At 43.3% G+C, this 21851-nt stretch overlaps 1 protein-coding gene across 1 annotated transcript in view; it reads left to right on the plus strand.

Annotated features, from left to right (window-relative positions):
* Positions 1 to 759: 759 nt before the first annotated feature.
* LOC137868550 (novel protein similar to human membrane-associated guanylate kinase-related (MAGI-3) (MAGI-3)) overlaps positions 760 to 21851 on the plus strand; it is an 80975-nt gene continuing 59883 nt past the window's right edge. Inside the window, exon 1 of the mRNA XM_068705393.1 lies at positions 760 to 1590. Within this exon, the coding sequence (XP_068561494.1) occupies positions 1284 to 1590 (307 nt within the window). The 5' untranslated portion in view covers positions 760 to 1283. The remainder of the gene's footprint in view (positions 1591 to 21851) is intronic.

Raw genomic sequence — 21851 nt, forward strand, 5'->3', positions numbered from 1 at the left:
ATTTTCTGCACCAGACCTACGTGAATGATGATAAATGAATGAACGCTAAAGCTACTTTTAAGCATTTTCTGCACAAACAATTGGAAGAACAAAGATAGTACTAGTAATAATGAACGCTTAACACTCATTGTAGCTCAAACAGTGGATAAATGCGGTTCAATGCAGTCGAGCTCGATGCTGTGTAGGTAGGTATGCAAGTGTGAGTGATAGGAGCGTGAACTGGAGCAGTAAATAGATTTGATCTCTCTGATTGTGTCAGTTGGCGGCGCTGTGGAAACGAGTATTATGTACGTTCAACCAGATTGTCCTCCCAAAGAATACTTACCTCACTCAGTGCAAATTAATGAGGTGTAATTTGTTCTGCGCGCTTATTATTAGCATTACATGCTCTGTGTATTTGTGTTTAGTCTTACTTGTTACACGCATTCTGCCTGATACTAAAAACATGTTTAAAAAAAAAAGCTGACTAAAATGACAATAAATTACAGTGAACATTACTGGACAGTGTGTACTTTATTATTATTATTTTTTTTAAATTTAATACCACATCACACCGGAGGATGGAGCCAGCGTGAGCGTCTACAAAGCGCTTCCGCTGCCGCTGAGCCTTAAAAAAAGAAGAAAAGGGGGCGTTTCGGGAGCTTGGCAACGTCTCTCCTGGCGGTGCCAGGTGTGTTCAAACCTGTAGCGGACAAAACGCTCGCAGATGTCTGTCGGCTCAGTCACCGTGGGGCTGGATCTCGACCGCAGGAACCGCCAACCGGTGATCGCCGCCGCCCCGTCTATTCTCAGCCTGCCCACAGGTATGAGGGCTTTCTCGTTGACGCGCTACGTTTCGGCGGCAGACGCTCCACGATCCGCCGCCGAGTGAGTGACATATACTCTCTGTTTACATTTTTGTTTGGACCCGGGGAGACGAAGCGAAGCGCGGGTACCGTGCCGGAGGAGCGTCGCAGAGAGTGAAACCTGAATTGCTCCGCTTTTTTTTTTAACCGTCTCGCCGCTCTCAACTCTCCTGTTTTTACGCACAAGGAGCGCTCGGAGATATTGCAACCCAGGCAACTGTGCGCACAAACCCGTGAGATGACGCACCTCGGCGGCGGATTCACGGGGTGAAAATCGGCCTCCCAAATGTCAGGAAGATGAAATCCCCATCAGCTGCAACAGAAGGTCGAGAGAATAACTCAGGAGGGTTTATTAGGCCGCGTCACTTCGCGTTCATTTAACAGCAGCAAAACAAGGTAACCAGTTTGATCGCTAGTTGTTCGTAAAAGGGAGTAACCATGTCCAGGACACTGAAGAAGAAGAAACACTGGTCCGGTAAAGTGGTGGAGTGCGCGGTGTCATGGGGGAACTTGGGGGACTTTGGCTCCGTGGTGGAGGTCCTCGGAGGAGCGGAGCTGGGACAGTTCCCTTACCTGGGCCAGATGAAGCTAGACGTGCTGGTGTGTCACGTCGGAAAGCTGCCCTACTACGGGGACGTTTTGCTGGAGGTGAACGGGACACCCGTCAGTGGACTTACAAACCGCGACACCCTGGCTGTCATCCGCCACTTTCGGGAGCCGATTCGCTTGAAGACGGTAAAACCAGGTGCGTACCCAACCTTTTTATTTTTTATTTTTTATTCCCACCGCCCTATTCCCACCACTGCCCTATTCCCACCACTGCTGTGTCACCTGAGCTCTGTTTGTAAGATGTTGACAAGCGGCATCCACCGAACACAACCGCCCTCATGATGATACCCAGTGACGTAGAGAAACATTGACTCCTATTAGTGCTCATCTCAAGACAAACATCCTCAAATCAAAATTCAAATAGCATCATATAACTCATATAACTTGCAATTAAAATGTCTCCCTGTGATATGACAGACATGTCAAACTTAAGTTGACTTAAACCATTGCAAAATATAATTTAAAAATCAGGTGAATACAGTGACTTTTACTGTAAGCCTCCTACTGTACAGAGACCTCTAACTTAATGGGACATTTCTCTCACCGCTTTCTCAGGGAGATCGAATAGTGATAATGGTAATAATGGCATGTAGCCCAGTTGGAGCCTTCCAGGCTAAGCGCACTTACATGCATAGAAATAAGGCCTAATTACACCCTCCATTATTCCGTCTACTGTGCTTCCCATTGGCCTGCAGAAGCCGGAGTGGTTTCGCTGCACCTTACCCCGTTGTCCTACCATCCAGCTCTCCAAGGGTGCTGGCTGCAACATCAAAACACCCTGATAATGAGCTCTAATAGCTGTGATGGTTTGCTGCTGCTGCTGCTGCTGTTCTAGTTCTGGTTCTGGCCCGAGCTGAGGTAGCTCAGGTGAAGGGTTTTAATAGCTCTGAGGAGATATAGTTGTGTGTGGCGGTGAGGGGGATGGCCATTACTGTGCTTGTATGCTGGGGCTGGACTGTCTCAACAACAACTGAGACCGTTCAAAAAAGGTCAAGGCGGTAGCAGCAGCAGCAGCAGCTGAGTCCCAGAAGGTCAGGCCAGGATCCCTGAAGATCAGCTGTATGTGCACGTGTGCCTTCTTCTGGTGTGTGTAGTCATACGAGCTATCCTGCATTTTTTTTTCTCTTTTTGTATAAATGTTATTGATTTTGATATCTTTTGTAAGCAAACAAGAGATGAAAGGCAAAATATTTGCAGAGATTTATGAGTCCATTAGTGTGCATGCACATGAAAGTGTGTGTGTGTGTGTGTGTGTGTGTGTGTGTGTGTGTGTGTGTGTGTGTGTGTGTGTGTGTGTGTGTGTGTGTTTCCTGGCTCTACACTCCCCAGAGCTCCTAACACCACGCTCTCTGCCCCACTAACCAAGGATGATTAATAAAGGGCATGGAGGAAAGAGGGAGAGAGAGAAAAACAGAGAGAGAGAGACACACACACACACACACACACACACACACACACACACACACACAAAGAAACAGAGGGATAGAGAGGCATAAAGAGAGATGGGGAGAAAATCGGCTCTGCCTTTGGCTCCAGGCTTAACTCCCACACGAGGCTCGTTTTTTTTGCTCTCTTTAAAGCTCCTATAAGTAATAGGTGGCAAAGATGGCAAAATTTCTCATTACCTGTTCTTTCACTGTCACTGTCACTCTCACCTGTCTGGCCTCGACATCCATATTCTGTTTCAGTCGTGTGTGATGTTACAACCAGCGTGGATCAGCTCTTCGTGTGCTCTGTTTGCCTCACAAATCCCCCCTGGCGTCCGCATACACATGGGGTTGTTACATTGTATGATTACATATTGTGATTGTGTGTGTGTGTGTGTGTGTACGTGTACATATGTGGTGTGTGTGTATGGGAGTGTGTGTGTATACATTCCTGTGTGGTAGCCTCATGTTTAATTCACACCTCTTGCATAATTGAGTTAGTGAGTGGATTTTCGCCATGCTGATGGAGGCGGTGGGCCTCGAGGATCAGCTGTTAGCAGGAGGCCCGGGAATCTGCGGTGACATGTCAGCGGCCCGGCAGCGTCGGACAGTGTCTTTGGGTCTGCCAGATGCCCCCCCCCACCCCACCCCACCTCACCCCACGTCCCGTGCTCTTCCCAGGATCCTCTTGTGCTCTGCGCGCCTTGCCCACACTGGAGCTGGTGGGCTTCCCACGTTGCTCCTCCTGCTGCTGCTGACGGCTGGGAGGAGCGAGGAGGGAAGAGATGGAGAGTGTGCAGAGATGCAAAAAGCAGAAATGGGGGATTTGAGGTGTGGATAGAGAGAGACAGGATGTAAGATGCAAGTCTCTATGGAGGCCATTATCTATCTCAGCCATTGATCGAAAGGAGTGTGAGCTGAAAGAGTCGCACGCAGCACTTCACTTTTCTTCTGCTTCTGGCGCATCGTACATTCCCTCTGGGCTGCCAAGAGGCTTCTCTCGCATGCATTCATCCTCACATACGTTACATACCTTTTTACCGTTTGAAATTAAGAAGTTCGCACCGAGCCCACGCCAAGACTTCACAATACTCGGCGAGGTGAATGTGCCCATTTTTCCTGGTATCTTTGATTAAGCCAGGAAGATGCCTCTATTAAAAGCTCCGTGGCTCTGTGCTCGGTGGAGGGATCTATTTCTGCCGCTATACCCCCAGCTAGAGATGCCTGATGAAAAGGTTCATGAATGGCGTCCCAGAATCCCTTTTCCTGCCGCTCAGTTATTTTCTCCTGTGCCTCCTATATGTTTGCAGCTTCAGTCCCTGTGGAATCAAAACATACATACAACCTGTAGCCGTTTTGTGTGCAGCTGAATGGATGATGACTCTCGCATCAAGTGAATCATTTCTCAGTGCAGCACACAGTGGAGCCAGTGAAGCAAGCTTTCATTTGCCTTTTCGACATGAATGTATGAATGTATACAAGCCTTCTTTTTTTTTTTTTTTTTTTTACGTTGCTGCACCCTGCTTTTACAGCTTGTTTTGTCTCAGTCAGACAGTTGGAATTGGTTTTATGATATTTAATATAGTCGTGAAATATAACTGAGTTCACCGGATCATAGGCAATTAATTGAAATATTCAAACACCTTCGGGGTGTTGGGATAATAGCATTTTTTTTAATGAAAGATGATTTTATCTTTATTGATTTTAATGGTTGATAATTGTCTGTGATATGACGAGGAGATATCAAGTCTGCAGACCAGCATAACTCATCTTTTTCTGTCATTTTCACGCAGGTTTTGTTCTTACCTTTTTGAACTTTTATAGTTAAATTTCATAACATCAACATGTATTCGGACTGGGCAATAATTCAATATGTTGATTTATCCTCCTTCAATGGAATTGTAACACGATAAAACCATATATTGAGATATCGTGATACATAATTTGAGCCGTCTTAAATGATTACATCAAGCGCCTGCTCACTTAAATTTCTCATGCAAAATATTTGCGGGGAATATCGTTTTGAGATTTTGGCCTTAGTTTGTAGAAGTGCCCAGTGTTTTTTGCAATTGATAACACTTTGTTTCCCACTCTAGATTACATTTTGAGTTGCCTTCTCCTGCTCACACATCATCGTATTTTCTATTACCTGCGGATCATGCCAGTAGAGAAGAATACAGAGTGACATGAGCCCCTAAGCCCCCGTATCAAACGGCAATAGTGTGCGTGGGTTAATCACATTAATGCACCTCTCATATCAGGAAGAGCCTCTCAATGGAATCATCCTCTCGACAGGCGATGCTTTGCCACTGCGAAGAGATTTGTCGTTGGCTGCAAAAAAAAGAAGGGGGGGCGGGGTTGAGAGTGAGAGTGGGAATAGAGCAGCAAAGAGAGCCCCGGTCAAAAAACTAGAGACATCTGTTCTCTCGCCTTCAAGATGTTTCTGACAATCGGCGAAATAGAGCAGGGGAGCCATCATGTACGCCGCTGCAAGTCCTTTGGCACGGAATTCAAAACAAAGTAATTTAACGTTTAATTTTTGTTCTTTTTTCATGGAATTTAAAGGGATTATGAGTGGTTTTTTTTTATGCAGATTCAATAAAGACGTTGGCTGTTTTGTTTTGCTAAGATCTGTTAAGACTTGGGCACTGATCCTGCTGCTCTGCTATTGGGTTATTGACAGTTTTGTGCTGATGGAGCTACCTTTGCGCCATATTTGTGATTTTAATTGCACTGTATATGTCGTCTACAACTATCCTGATAATGCTTTCTAGGGCTATGCAGAAAAAGGCATCCGCAATCTTATTGGTGCCAACTGGCAAGACAATAAAGAGAAAAAGACATGTAGATAAAGTGATTACTGTATACACAATATACACTGTAGGTGGTGGTGAATTTTTTATTGTGCCTTGTTAATATTTAACAATGTAGGTAACAGAGTATATGGCAAACCTCTACCCGACACTTATATGAAATAACAGCAGGGTATTGCATCAGGCACTCCTCTGCTGCTGCATTTATTTTACACGCCACAGTTCTGCTGTGCCTTTACTGTATATGGAAGAGCTTCAACTCTTCTACTGGTGATTTTTGCATGTTTCAGCCCATTAACTGCAACTATATATTAGTGCTGCTGACCATTTCCTAAAGCACCTGGTTGTGTTTTAGATGCTGTGTTTTTCCCACCTTCAAACAAACAGAACCATCACCCAGGAGACCACTGTTCATGTCAGGTGTGAAAAACAAAAGTCAATGTTGACTTTTTTGTTACGTACTTAACTGACGGCACCTACTTAAGTTACAAAAAAACGTACATAATTTAACCCGAATCATGATAATTTCCTAAGCCTAACCAAGTTGTCTTGTTGCCTAAACAACATGTTCTGCAACGACGGGGCCTGCGCAGGCGCACTGATCGCTTGTGTTGCTGGACATTTGTAGGTGAGAGCAGGGAAAATGAGAATAATTAAAAAAAAGATATAATTTATGAGGATGATCGACCTGGAAACAAAAAGTTTGGGAACTACCATCTTAAAGCTTACTCCAAGCTTGCTTTGTGTTTGACAGTTGTGATACTTAACTCCTACCAGTGTTTAAGATGACAAAAACACAGAAATAAACAACACTTGATCACAAGCCCTTGTTTTTGTTAACACCACCGTGTCACAGGCGTGGCATGTCACCACGCTCAGCAGCCAGCGGGGGTTTGTTTGTGCTGCACAGGGGCACTTGAGAAATACTGTCAAGCTGTAAATGCAAGACTGTTGCCGCAGCATCAGAGCATGACAATTAGCAATTAGTGTGTTTCCGTCCCTTGATATTCTCAGCTTGTCTTTCTCCATGCTCCCTCCCCTGTTTACTGTGCAAAGATGTGTGAGGCCCCTTAACCAAACCCAGTCGAAAATATCTTTGTGATGTCAGGCCCACAATTGCCCGTAAAACCTGTGTCATGCATAGTTTTTTAAATACTTGTGATAAGGCTTGGGTAGGAGTTTATATTTGGCATCATTGGGCCAATATAATATTCCATAATAACCTTTCAGCATATTGTTATTCAAGTGGTCTGAGAGAAAACTTGACTAACTATTTGCAACATACTTTCTCCATCCCTGAAAGCAATGTTGTAATATTGGCCAACAAGAAGGAAAATTACCTTTAAATTCTAATAGGTGGAAAGGAGGCTATGGATATTTTTCTGTCCTTTTTCTTTCATTCTTTGAAACCATTCTGTGCTTTTTGTATGTGTTTGGCCTCTCGCTATATCATCCTACAAAGCATTTTGTTGATGTACAGCTTGTTTGTCCTCTGTGACTCCCATCAAGCATCTCCTGTGTGTGCCTGAGGCAGCTGTCAGACTTGCAGTGAAGTGCTACTGCCTTACCACACACGCACACACATATGCACTCACACACGCACATTCAGAGTCCTAAAAGTATGCTGTGCAAAAAGTCCATCTCGACACATAATTTAAATTAAAATTAAAATCCTATTTTGTCTTGCCTGACTGCTAAAAAATCTCATGGATTCCCAGAACATTTGGCGGACAGAAAGGATTTAATAAATATAACGTTTTGGTGTTTGTGGGGAGGTTTCTAACATAATAGGATCAGTAAAGGTCAACTTAATTTATTGAATTTCATGTTGATCTGCTTGAGAAACAACTCTTACTTTTGTTTTTGGCAAAGTAAGATATCAAGACTCCATAACAGCAATAATTTCTTCTTTGCATTGCAATACTGCAGCAGTTTCCCAGAATGCTATTGCCAAGCAAAGCTGCCAACATCCCATAGCATCCTGTTGGGAGCCCACTCTCTCATGCCCTGCAGTGTGTTTGTGGGGGGGGAGGCGTAATGCGACTACAAAACAAACAAGCGTAAAGTTGCTCCCAACCCTGCAAGTCCTCAATAATTCATCTATACTAGAGCTGGATACTCCACTGATGATGCCGTGTGTGTGTGTGTGTGTGTGTGTGTGTGTGTGTGTGTGAGATAAGTGGTGATATTAGAGCAAAGTGGTATAGGCTACAGTCACAAAGCATAGCAGGACTCCTCCCGGTCCCCAGCACACTCTCATTATTCCCACTCAGATCTTAAATGCGCTTCTCTTTCCGCACACACTCAAGCAGCACCTGCGAGGATCGCAATGGATGCAGCCCGCTTGATGTGGTGGTTTGGAGTTGAAACTGATTATAAGTGTGTTTCGTGATGATTGCCATGTAGATGTGAACTGTATGTGCAGCTTGGCTTCATGGATGTCGGTTGGGCTTATGTTCGGTGACATAGAGGTGCGTAAAGGCTCCAAAACCATGATTTCCACTTGAATTTCAGCGCACTCCAAACAACCATCATAAGGCACTATGAATTGCACTTTCTGATAAGCATTAACTTGTCTTTGTCGCACACCATGTCTTTCTATCGTCTCTTCAGTTCAACACTGCTGAATTCTGCTAACGAACAAGCAAAGAACGGGTTTTAAAACTGAGTGTGAATGGGTTCATCCTCCAAAGGCCCCGTGTGTATTTGCGGAACTGGAAGGAAATCCTTCACGTCATTTATCCTAAGGCCACCTATAGAAAGAAGAATTCCGTTTTTAGAAATCGGAAAAGAAAAAATAAATTATGGAGCTTTTTTACGAGGACTGGAAGCTGCGAGGCGTCCGTTCAGGACATATTATGGTGCTCACATAACCAGGCAGCTGAGTGTGGTGGACACAGGTCATAGTGGTATTGTTTAATGAGCAATGTGTGTGTGTGTTTGAGAAAGAGGAAGACACAGGGGGGGGAGGCAACATCATCTCTCCAACTCAATTCTTATTTATTCTTCTTTATGGGAAGCTGCATCTCTAACATGAGATAATTAAATCTCTAATTGCATTGTCTATAGCTCACAGTAGTATTGGACATAAAGCATACAAATAGCGTTTGGGTGTTTGCAGCATGTTGAATTTTCTCTGTGATTTTCTTTTTTTTCTTCTTATCAGTGGGAGGTTCTGGGGGATTTCAGTTCCTTCAGTCCCCGTTCCAATTAAAGACTGCGTTGTCGTCTTAAATGCCTGTTAGCGCTCATATTGCGATAAAATAACTCATTTTAATCCCGTCCCAGTAAATATGAATTTATTAGGGGGTCATAAAATCACTTATTAGTTATTTGTTTTATATGGGGCTCCATCAGTGGAGGCAATTTCTTAGCTGGGGGTGGGTCTCACTGCTGATATCCGAGGAGTAATGGCTGTAGAAAGCGGTTATTCTTGCTTTGACCTGCATCCTATTTCCCCTCATTACCCACTGTTCTCTCTGCGACCTCTGCTTTTCTCTGCTCCTATCTGCCCGGAACTATGGCTGTGAACGGTGCGTCATGTTTTCTGCCTGTGAATGCAGGATAACCACCGCTGGAAGTATCAAAAAGCTCAAACTGGTAGAATAGATATTAACACACTTAAATCCACTTTATTTTTAGCTTTCCGTCTAACGGACCTTCATCAGAGCATACATGGTTCAGCTGGAATGGCAGGTGTGGAAACAAACAAATCAAATTCCCAATCACTGTATGCAGAACACCTGTGCACACTGGTGGTACAGGCTCTTCCTCCTGTGAACTACAGCCTTAAAGTGCTGAATGTAGTAGAATGTAGAGGTTTGCAAGTGGATGCCACACTTAAAAAGGGGGTGGAGCAGAGTGTATACAGACAAAAAACATTATACAATCACAGAGCACCTTATGGTAATATCATATAATTTTCATCACACAGTAAATGGGGCCTATGTGTTGTCCACCTGTAAAAGAAATGTCTCATTCATCACTCTTTTCTAAATGTGTTTATATATCTACGATACAGTTGTGTAGTTGTCCAGATACCGGCCATACAACCCCTTTAGTGCAGTAGTAGCACACAAAAAATGGATTTAGTCTTATCACTTTATCCCCTGGAAACCACAGAAACCCCTGAATATGTAATCGTCAAAATACGATCTTACCAGGCGCTCGAAAATCCCCATAAGATCTCTGTATGTGATACGGCTGAAAATACAAGTGTTTATCCCCTAATATTTTTTTCCTCTTTTCCTCCTGTCTCTCTCCTGAGTGCATCAGTCACATCCTGTATATGTGAAACTGAATCAGGGAGGGTTTGCAGGTTGTTTTTTGGCAGGCCGTCTTTTGGCTGAGCGTCATATCTGTCAGTGCCTGAGAGGAGATCGGAGGGGACGGTTGGTGAGGAGTCACTCCTCGGGTCTGAGCGCCTTGTTTATTTTACCACGGGCACGGCAGCCATACGGCGGCTGACTGACCCGGCACTGTCATGAAGGACGTTATCTTCATGCAACGATGGTTACCGCACACCGCAGCCCCCGCTCAGCTGCGTTCAACGACTGCACACTTGGCCAGCGCTCCCCACTTCCCTATTATCCAGATGTGCATTATATCCTCCAACCGGTGTTTATTACTGCAAGATAGAGGCTCAGGTCACCTCTAGACAGCTCACAGGTAATGGGCCTTGACATCTGAATTAGTGTGCTCTTTCAAAGGGTGATTAGCAAGCAGTTTAGGATTCTGGGGGGGGGTGGTTGTTCATAGGCCGACATAAACAGGCAAGAGTGATGGGCCGGTGAGGCAGGGGGGGCTGCCTCTCAGTGGTTTCATGATGGGAGGCTTGCCAATAACGCAGCTCATCACGAAGTGGTCACGGTGTGGTTTTTGCAGATGACGGAGGGTGGGATGGAAGTGGGGCCTGTGCGATTATGCATTTGCACTGGTGATTTAGCCACTCGAAGAATGCAATTTTCATTAGCTGATTTTGCAGTGTGCAAAGTGAACCCAAGTGCTGCCCTCACGGATAGCAGAGCTTTGAAATTTGACACCGAAATGTCTTTCCCATCTCTGTCGTCCGTCCGCCCCCCCCCCCCCCCCCCCCCCCCGTAACTGGCTGGCCTGGCTGTTCTACTCATCCCTTCCCCAGCTATTTCTTTTTCTTTTTGTATTATTATTATTCCTTGGCTGTGTGATTCTCTGTGTGCCCGTGGCAGCAGGGGAACGGCTGGCTTTGTAGAATCTTAATAGCGGTGAGCCCGCGCCAAGCTTTCCCTCCGCCGCTTGCTGCGGGCATGTCACTGAATGCCAATGAGACATTAGGGTCGAAGCGGGATGGCTCGGGCCAGGCTGTGGCAGGCGGGGGATCTGAGTGGCTGTAGAGCTCTTTAACCAGGTGAGGAGCGCATATGTCTGCTCCTGGAGGCTGCGACGCATATTTCTCGGCACACCCAATCTCCCCGATGCGCCCTCTCTTGTGTTTCTCTGTCAAGTGGGAGATAATCTAAGTGCGCTTCTGTTTGACTTTGCGCTGCTTCCCCTGTAACATACTGCCCCAGAAAGTGAGGCTAGATTAGATTTGTTCGATTCTGATTCAGTAATGACACGATGAGAAATGACAGTGAAGCAAGGGGCACAGTGTAGAGGCCCTGCTAAATCTGTAGATGTACTCTAGATGACCATGTACCTCTCTTCTCCTTTTCTCTTTCCTTCTGTCCTGTTCTCCTCCTCTCCACTTCTCCTTTTTGTCCTTTTCTCCTCTTCTGTTTTATTTTCCTCCCATGCAATTTGCAATCTCCCCTTTGGGTCCAGCTGGTTGATAAGATACGGAATTCTTTCCTTAATTTCCAGTGTACAACAGCATCTGATGATATTTGCACTTTTCTGTTGGAAACGGATGCATGCGATGTTTTATTCAAGCCGTCTTTGCAACAACACTGTTTGATATTGCAGCTTTTATTAATCTCTGCTCGTTTGGTCATCACAAATTATTTATGATTGCCGGAGTATCATTTTATAATGACTGAATAAACAATACATCACTGAAGATGGTATTCTAAAACCTCATAACTTTTTCATGCCTCATATCATAGGTTGCCTCTTGAACATGGTGTCTCCTTCATTATGAAGGTGATGCACATCAGACATCACAGGCTGTTCAAAACAACACAGGACCCGTTAGTGTACTATAAATGGAGGGCTGTACGTTCTCATACACACACACACACACACACACACACACACACACATCAGCACATTAGTCTGTCTCTTTCACAGCATGCACATGGTTCTCCACATGACGCAGATGTTGTTAACAGTAGGATGGAGGGACGGCTGGATGGAGACGCCCCAGTCACCCAGTCACTGCCTGATCTGATTACAGACGGCTTCACACAGTCGTCCCGACTGATGAAGGGTATAGTGCATCGGAGGACGGACAGATGGACGAGCCGCGGTCGTTAGCAGCTGTGATTAACTGCGTTGTGTAATTTACAGTTGTGGTGTTCAGGAAGAGGAAGGCATGACATGGCATTCCACTGCACTATGTTGCAACGGTATACGCTCACCAGGCGTGTGCTGCTACTCTCACCTGCATGTGTCCAGTGCAGCCTGTGTGATGAAACAGCCTATTTAAAAGCTAACAATGCTCTGCCTACTCCGGCCTGCTCAGTTACTTACTCTTTTTTTTTTTTTTGAGTGAATAATTATGTTTGGACCTCAAACTTGCATTTTAAATGTGGAAACGGGAGCCTCCTGACCTTGTTGATGGCAGCTCTGGACCACAGCGTCTCCTCCCAAAGGGGTTCATTCCCTTGAGAGTGCAGATGCCGGGAATTACTGCTTCACTTTATCAAATTAAAAAGATTTGCCACGCGTACTAATATACATAATGTGAGTTGATGTCTTGGACTTGTTCGGCCAGTGTTTGCGTGCTTGGCAATATCGGTTGGCTTACGTCAAGAGGTCGGTAGTGTCATTGTCACGTCATTGCTGTCTAATTTCTCATCTTATGCCGCTTAAATGTGGAATTCATTTGCATTGATATTAATTATGAATTCATTGCTCAAAGTGGATTATCTGATTTTTCTTTTGTTATGTGACAGGCATTATGATGCTTTCATGCTACTAATTTAGGTAGTGATGAAATATAAATATATCATCATATTAGTGTTAAGGAGTTACATATTTCTTTCCATCTTGCTATTCTCTGACTAAAATCTTCGCCGCTACTCCCTGAAATGTGAATTTATACAACCCTGCTGTGATTAAACTGATTCCTTCCTCTTTAATTGCACTTTTTAGGGTTGAGGTCGATTCCCTGCAGTCTATTTAAAATGCAATGTTAAACTGCAATTCATTTCTTATGTATAAAGCATGCATTCTTTATCAGTTCATTATGAAGATGAGCTGATTTGAAAGGAAAAGACTCTTTTGTGAAGTTTAGTGACTAATTCTAATTCTACTCTGCACTAAATTCTCAGATGAATTTAAAAATGTTAAAAAACAAACATAAAAAAAGTATAAAATGCATTACATCTTAAAGAGTGGACGGAGAGAGAGAGAGAGAGAGAGAGAGAGAGAGAGAGAGAGAGAGAGAGAGAGAGAGAGAGAGAGAGAGAGAGAGAGAGAGAGAGAGAGAGAGAGAGAGAGAGAGAGAGAGAGAGAGAGAGAGAGAGAGAGAGAGAGAGAGAGAGAGAGAGAGATGGGATGAAACTTCATTAAAAGCAAACTATCTGGAGTACAAGTCTTCATTAGATGTGACAGTCATGACCATTTCCCATGGGATCATGAAAGCTTTCTCATAGTGTTTAAGCTTTAAAGACAATGAATCGCGGGACTCCGACTATCTGGAGCTCCACTTTTCTGACTAATTCAGACTCATAAATATGAAGGAAGCTTTCCCAAAGTGGCCTTTATAAATAATGACATAGCAGTGACTCAGCCTGCGCATGTCCAAGGAAGCAGACCGGCCTCAGCATGCAAGGTTAAATGAGGATGATGAGTCAGGTATTTACAATTTATAAAAATATATCTCAATGCACCAAGATAAACAATGGTTGACATCGACAGGATCCGAGCTGATGCAAGCAAGTTCCCATAATCAAGTGAAGCAGGTTTTAAAAAAAAGAAAACTGCAGTATTTGTTTGTTCCTAGACTCAACTTGAAAGCAAACAATACAAGTTTGTTTCTGAGGTACACAACTACAATAAGCCTTTTGAAAAAGTTTTCATAGAGGGGATTAAAAGAGCGACAGTCGTCAATTAAATCCCGTTTGACACCAGACTGTGCCGCTTCCTGTTTGTGTGCTTACAATATGCGAGAGCTTTGAAGGTTTGTTTCTCACTCTGGAATACACGTTCTTTGATTAATCTGCATTTCAAAATAAATAAAAAAATAAGTAAGATCATTGCAATTGCACTAAATATCAAATGTACGTTGGGTGTATGTGTTCAGTGACAGTCCCTGTCAGCATCACCACATTAAAACACATCTGTGTGCTCACGCAAGCGGGTGTTGCTGGCGGGCTTTTATCCCGACTGAGCAGCAAAGGTGGTCGGTAAAACTCTACAATTGAAACGCAGTCCTCTCTCCTTACGTTGTTCAAGGACTTTCTGTCCTCTGCTCTGTTGCACTTTGGTCTGTGTCTGCAATTTCATACGCATCGCCTGCGATGCGTATGAAATTGTGGCTTTACCTCTGAAATTTTGATACCGATGCACATAATGATCAGGGGATGTGATCTTCATTTAATCTCAATCTAAACAATTACTGTCCATTAGCACAATGAATGATAATAACTAGTTTGTTTGAAGTCCGTTATTTTCCTAATAAATTGCAAATAAAACAGAAATGCAACAATTAGCTGTCAAAATAATGTTTTTACTGTAACGTTTTTGTGAACGCTCTGTTAAAATACATGAAATCTCCACATTTTGGTGCTTTTTCCCGTGACGAGCCTATAACATAGTTATCTACCACCTCGACACATTAGTTGGGTTTCATACCAGGGGTTTGGGGCTGTGCTTTGGCACTTGAGGTCAGATGATGCAGTGTGGCATCATGATCTCTCCTCTGATTCATTACATACTCAGCCGGTTTGTGTTTTGACATGGCTGACTCTGACCCCCAGCCCTGGTCTGTCTGGATGGCTGTTTTTATACCTGGCTGAGCAGCCCTGCCATTGGCATGCCCCTACACACGAACGTACCTACAAACAAATCCAAAAAGACACACACGCACACACACACACACACACACACACACACACACACACACACACACACACACACACACACACACACACACACAACAATGTGGTTGGTTTGGATGAGGTGAAGGTGGAAGTCAGTAAAAGGCGGTCCACCTGTCCTTCAAGCTGAGGTTTTTTCCCCAGCTACTTTGTGTAGGATGATCGGTGTTTTTACTTTGAAATTAGCATCAAAGTCTGACATTAGCGGTATTAATGTTGTTATGGTGGATGTGATTGTGGCTGTCTGCAGGTTGACATTTGAACAGTTAATAAAACAGAAAACCCTGGGTACTCTAATGCGGAGGCCAGCAGAGACAGCGCTTTTAAAAGTTAATTTAAAACATGGAATGAAAAAGATGATTAATATGACACTTTTAGCTCCCTACAATACTGTGTACTGGATGTTCATACTCATCCTTTCCTTGTTTGGTGCTGTCATTTTCAATAATGCATGGAATCACTTATGAGGATAGATTTTTGCACATTATTAAATTAAGGGAAATAGAATCTCGCCTGCGAGTGAATCACAAATTACGTACTCTCCTCTCATTGTATTGTATTTTACACTTCATATGATATCCAATTAACAAGGAAGAATGAGCTGGAAAGCTTATATTGTTTCCTTAAAAAAAAGAAACAGTAGCAGTCTTGCTTGAAGAGTCTCACTGTTTATATTCTGACAATGTTGTTCTCATAAATGTACTTAAAGTTACATCGTTGTTGTCTGTGTCCCTTCAGACAAAATGAATTATAAAATCTCAAACTCACTCAACAAATGCAATTTGTGTTGAATGCGTCAGGAGATGGAAACATCCACCATAAGACGGAGTAAATCTGTGTTGTACTTTTCAAGCACATTTATTTATTTTTTGCACTTTGCGCATCTGAAGCACAAAAACTCATCAACATAACAAAACATTTCTCTTGTTGAGAGATTTGTGAGGGAGTCAAAAAAAATGCTATTGATAAAAATCCCATTTACAGACCAGTATTGTAGAAATGTATTTTCTATTTATTTGAGTCGGACGCCCTGGAAAGACCTTTGCAGTTTAGAATGTTTGATTGTATTAACAGCAAAAGGATGCCAGATTGAAGGAACAATGCGGCCCAGGAAAATAGTCCATGTGGCAAGCTCTCTCTCACACAATGTCCCAGGCTCACAGCCACGTACCAAACCATTTTTGTTACTCCTGCACATAGAAGCAAAAATTGATCTGTGTGAATAGACTGGATTGCTGTTGCACTGGAGGGGCCTAACAGGGGGAACACAGGCGAATATAACCACTTATCCGTCCATCTATCCATCGGTCCATTCAGCCATCCAGCCAGACATCGGTTTCCCTGACAGGGATGCTGCTCACTGTGACAGGCCTATTGACGGGCCAGAGAGGAGCTCTGGATTATGGGACTAGAGGACGACACGAGTGCTTGTCAGGCTGATGTGGAGAATAAGGCTTACAGGCCGAAAACACCTCTGTGGCATGCATGTGGCTGCACCTATGCAGAGATGAAAACCAGTTGAGCCAGAAGCACGGTTTGGAAATGCCCGTCTGCAGCTTTATTTTCTTATTCATCTGTCTCTCTCAGGACAAGGATAAATGTATGCCAGTTGGTTTAATTGCTGACCTTTAAAGGGGAAAGAAAAAAGAGCTGTTAAATTAATTCATTTCATGGTCTAGCTGGTACGCCACTGAGGAGAAAAAACGAGCTCCTCTGTACATAAAGTATCAGTTGTATATTCATCTACAAAGCTTTGTCAGTAAAGTTCTGCTTTAAATAGCAACAAAAGTGGCTCTGTGAAGGGTTAGTTTTGTTATTCACACGGAGAGAAATCTTTTATGTTTTGCAGCGTAAATTGAAGGAAGTTTGAAACGTATGCATTATTAAGCAGACGTTTTTGTTGTCTTTTTCTGATTTTGAGGAGGCTAGGGAAGAATAAAGTGTTGAAGGATAGCCTCCACTATCTCATTAAATAAAGCACTTCAAGTGAAAATCAAGATAAATATCAACATATTATTTAGTTTACAACAAAATTTCTTAAAACCATTCTTTAGTTTTGTTTTGGCTGCTCCATTTTTGTTTGCAATACATGAATTTGACAATGAGTTACATTAACGTTCCTGTTATCGTCCTCCTTTTTGTAGCTACTCTTTAACTGATCCATCAACAGCTGATCTGATGCATTCTTACTCTTAAAGTATCTCGGCTTTGACAAACATACCTTCTTATGAAGTCAGATATTTTATGCACGCTGTTGAGCAGAACATGGATGAGTGATCGCGTTACTTCTCATCTCTCCTCCAGGATATGAGCTCCAACCTGACACTGCATATGACTTGCAACATTGAGGACAGAGTTAGCCCCGGGTTATTTGTCAATTTTCAATGTTCATATGTGCGAGGACACTTCTGCACATCTGTATGTATACGCGGCAGCCGACAGAAACATCGTCTGATGTCTGCGCCTTCGGTGTTTCTGCGGGATTTACAACTTAATTCACTGATTTTTGAAGTTCTCGACGGAGACAGGTGTGTGTGAATAGACTGGATTTGTTTGTGGAACGTTTATCCTGGTAGTTGAATTCCACAACATGCCCGAACGTCAGGTGTGGAGAGGAACAAGTTGGCTCTACAAGGCACTGCCTGCCTTTGTGCACAGAGTGGGTGGATTCCTCCTGTTTTGTAAAGCCGGTCATTAAGACATCGGTATTCAGATCCACCCAGCCACACCAGCGATGTTCCCCATTGTCATATTTAAACTCCACCCTCCTGCAACAGGTTTGAATTCCTCCCGAAACATCTTCCCCCAGACATAAACATGCTAACAACGTACCTAACCATCATCTTGTTATATTTGAGGGGGCATTCAGCCGGATGTGAATTTGTCAAGCTAATTATACTGTCATATTGTGGTGGTGGCTTTCACACTGTGAGGCTTCCAGTTTTAGTTCTGAAAAGCAATTGTAGCTGCGATAGAGCTGGATTCCATTTTCCAGCAGCAGCCAATGCCCTCTTATCACTGCTTTCACTTTGACGCCTATTATAATAGCTTTACGCAGACATGGAAAGAATCCCAGCAGCCTATTACCGCTACCTGCATTCAATTTACGTCAGCCACTGCCTGAAACGCTAACCCCACCCTGCCTCACACTGCATTGCATTTTATTTATTTTTTTACCTCTTCTATCACATGAAAGGGTGGGAAAAAGAGAGGAAAAAAAACATACATACATGTATGTGTATACTCATGTATAATTTATAGTACTGTTTTCTGATAGCTTAGATCAAATGCTGCTCATGGCAGTTCTCGGAATATAAACGTCCAATTTTTTCCGATACCAAAGCCTTGCAGAGGTTACAGTGTGAGACGATGAAACCTGGGCACAAACAAGTTAAAGGATCCGCCGTGGGTAGAGCCACATTGCTTGCAGTACTTGTGTTTTGACATTTTCAGGTTAGCCGTAACTGTAAAGTGCTGTTGTTGTTTAGAGACGGCACCTCAGCAGCTTCAGTGTTTTGTTCTTGCTGGAGATGACGGATAGAGAGAGGCAGTCCATAACATCCTCTTCACAGATAGTACACTAGAGGACTCTATATAAACCGTTATAGGGAACCTCAAGGAAACCTCTGACGTGAGTTATCTTTTATTAAATAGTCAGCAAACTCGCTCACTAATGTCTAAATTTAGTTAACATACGCAAACATAATCAATAAGCTCATACTGATCATACCAGACCCAGTAAGGTTGTAACAGGCTAAAAGATTTTCAAGGATGTGCTTTTCTTTCTAAGGAATTCAACATTTCATTTTTGAAAAGAAGATTGCGTCATTTCTTCTTTTAAAAGCTACAGGCTTGCTTTACAGCTACCTTTTAAAGCTACAGTTGGTAACTTTGATAAAAAATTACTTTTTTTGTCATATTTGCTCAAACTGTCACTATTTCCCTGACAGTACTACAGATAATCTGTGACAAAATCAGGTTCCTCTGCCTCCTTTTAGCGCTCCTAATGGCTTTTGCAAGATCCCACCACACCCAAAGAAAAACACCCAATCAGAGGTGAGAAACACAGCTGTCAATCACTGCTTGTGAAGCTTCAATCAAACTGTCAAACTAGAATGCTCTGATCAAATATGAATCAAGATTATGTTACTGCATTGTATCGCTTGCCTCATATGTTTTCTGAAACATATTTTAGTGTATGTTTAGCTGTAGAATGGAAGAGTTTGCTTGGGGTGATAATTAGTTTTGGCTTGACTGGTTTAAAAGACTTGGGTTGGGTTTATGAGCAAAAACCAAAAAAGTAATTGGGTGATTTAACCGAGCGCTTTGACTGTAAATCAAGAATGGGTTTACATAACAGTCATTTAAAAGAAAGGTTGAAGCTTCAGGGAACTCTAAGCCGCATTGGCCCCTGCGCCTGATAGGCCCATGTGGTAATCCATCCTTTCCCCAAACGGATATCCAGATATCCAGCAACACATTTAGAAACGGAGCAGAAGCACAGTAAAAGAAATCGGGTAAAATGGTCAAATTAACCATTTTGGATAATAAGACCAGGCTCAAGTTTCCATGACAACAGTATTGAAGCATGCACTGTGACACCCAAAAAAAGTTAACCGGCATTCCCGGGATGAATCAGACTTCACGTCGGGTTTTACTTGTTTGTAGCAGCAGACTGAGATGGGTAGCTGTTGTCGAGACGGCTGACCCCTGGCTTACCCCCTGCCATCCTTACGCATCAGCTCGCTTGCAGGAGCTCCTCCCCTTCATACGGGCGTTTAGACCGGAGTATTTCTATTATTGGGCTCTCCTGCATTCATCTGTCAGTGGATGCTCCATGATACAAGGTGGCAGGCCGCAGAGGCACTGAAGCATTTCCGCTCCAAGTGCCCTCTCTCCCCATTTCACCTCTTCTTCTTCTTCTTCTTCTTCTTCTTCTTCTTCTTCTTCTTCTCCTCTTTTCTCTGCTATCATTCTTTTTCATTTGGCTCTGTTCTTCTCTCTTGCCCATCTGGCCCTTTTAGGCAATGCATGCAGACACACATGCTATACACAAATGTTTTGTGCTCTCAGTCTCTCTCACACACACACACACACACACACACACACACACACACACACACACACACACACACACACACACACACACACACACACACACACACACACACACTCAAATGGCCACAGGGAGTGTGCTAAGGTATGTGTCTCTGCCGAACCACTTGCCCTGGAGTCAAGGAGTAGATCACTCAAGCATTGCCTGTAAAAAGGAAAACTGTATTTCTCCTTTTTTTTCTTTTTTTTCACCCGCAGCTCTTAATGCATTCTTACATTGTGCTTACATAGATGCAATCAGGAGGTGTGTGTGTGTGTGTGTGTGTACGTGGGTGAATGAACATGCCCACATGTGTCCCGGGAGCTGACAGAAACGGAGGGCAGAGATAAATAGTCCCTTGTCTGCTTCAGAGCCGGACGGGAGTGCCGTGCAGGAATAGAGAGTGGAGGTGGATAACTGGATGTGCTGCTGCTGCCCTACTGTTGATTTAGAGGGAGGCTGTGAGCCACCTCTGGCTACCGGCTCCTCTCTGAGCCTGTATTTCCAGATCCAAGGCGTGTCATTTCCCAGAACATGGGAGAACCCACATGTTTGTGTATTCTTGGAAGAAGTATTCAGATCCTTTCCTTACAATTATTTTCATAATCGATTTTGCTCTGAGACATTACTGCCCTTCAATAATTCCCAGAGCCCAAGGTGGCGTCTTAAAATGTCTGACAAGAGACTAACTGTCCAAAACCCAAAGTTATTTAGTTAACTATCACTAAAGGGGAGTAAAACCTGGACAAATGGCCATTTTAGTGGCTAGAACCAGAGAAAAGTATTTGAACATTGATTGATTATCAGAATATTTTTCTGTCAATCAACTGATTGATTAGAGGAGCAGTGTGTGAGATTAGCATCATCTAGTGGTGAGGTTGCAGATTGCATCCAACCGAACACGCCTCCCATTCAAAGCTTGTCTCAAAACTACGGTGGTCCTTAGGTAACTGCTCGCCAGAGCCAGTGTTTGGTTTGTCCATTCTGGGCCACTGTAGAAACATGATGGACTCCGTGAAGAGGACCCGCTGTGTATGTAGATATAAATGGCTCATTCTAAGACAAAGTAAACACAACGATAGTTTTAGGTCATTATACACCAATACAAACATAATGAATACTATCTTCCTTTCCATTTCACAATAAATCACCCTAAATCCTACACACTGTTCCTTTAATCAACTGATCATTTAATCTCTTATTACTGCAGATTAACTAGCATTTTAATTAGACAGTTGAGGTGGAGCACTTTTCTTAAATTGAGGGGGCGGGGGAGTCCTTTAGGATCCTCGTGGCCTCAGGGTAGAGGCTCTTCCCGAGCCTCTCAGTGCTGGCCTGGTGTGTCTTGTACCTCAGCAGGGAAAAAAGGCCGTTGTAAATATTCTTTTGGCAGGTTAGAGCACGGCCTACTGTTCAGCCAAACAAACCTCTCTCTGCATTTAGTGTGTTCTCTCTGTTATTATATTTTTCTTGTTAAATCATACTTCTCATATGTTTTCTGTGTAAAACTTTAAAGGTGCTAAATTCAGTATCCAGAGTATTAATATAGCAGCACACTATGTCGCTCGCCCTTTGTGTGTGATGTCAACCAAGCTTCTCCTTGTTTTCTTGACATAACTGATTCAGCCGTCACCATGTTGAGAGCCACTGAGAGGCAATACAAATGTGACGAATCTCATATTTAGCACCTTTTAATCTGCAATATTTCCCTCTGAAATTTGGTGAAGTCCAAGGTTAAAGTAGCATAAAATGGAAGTATTTAGGTAAAGTACAAATTACCTTAAAGTTGTACTTAATTGCGGTACTTAGATACGTTTCAC

Source organism: Cebidichthys violaceus, unplaced genomic scaffold (genome assembly GCF_023349555.1).
Source record: "Cebidichthys violaceus isolate CVI_PGR_0920_01 unplaced genomic scaffold, fCebVio1.0.p SCAF_117, whole genome shotgun sequence".
In the NCBI taxonomy this organism is placed as follows: domain Eukaryota; kingdom Metazoa; phylum Chordata; class Actinopteri; order Perciformes; family Stichaeidae; genus Cebidichthys; species Cebidichthys violaceus.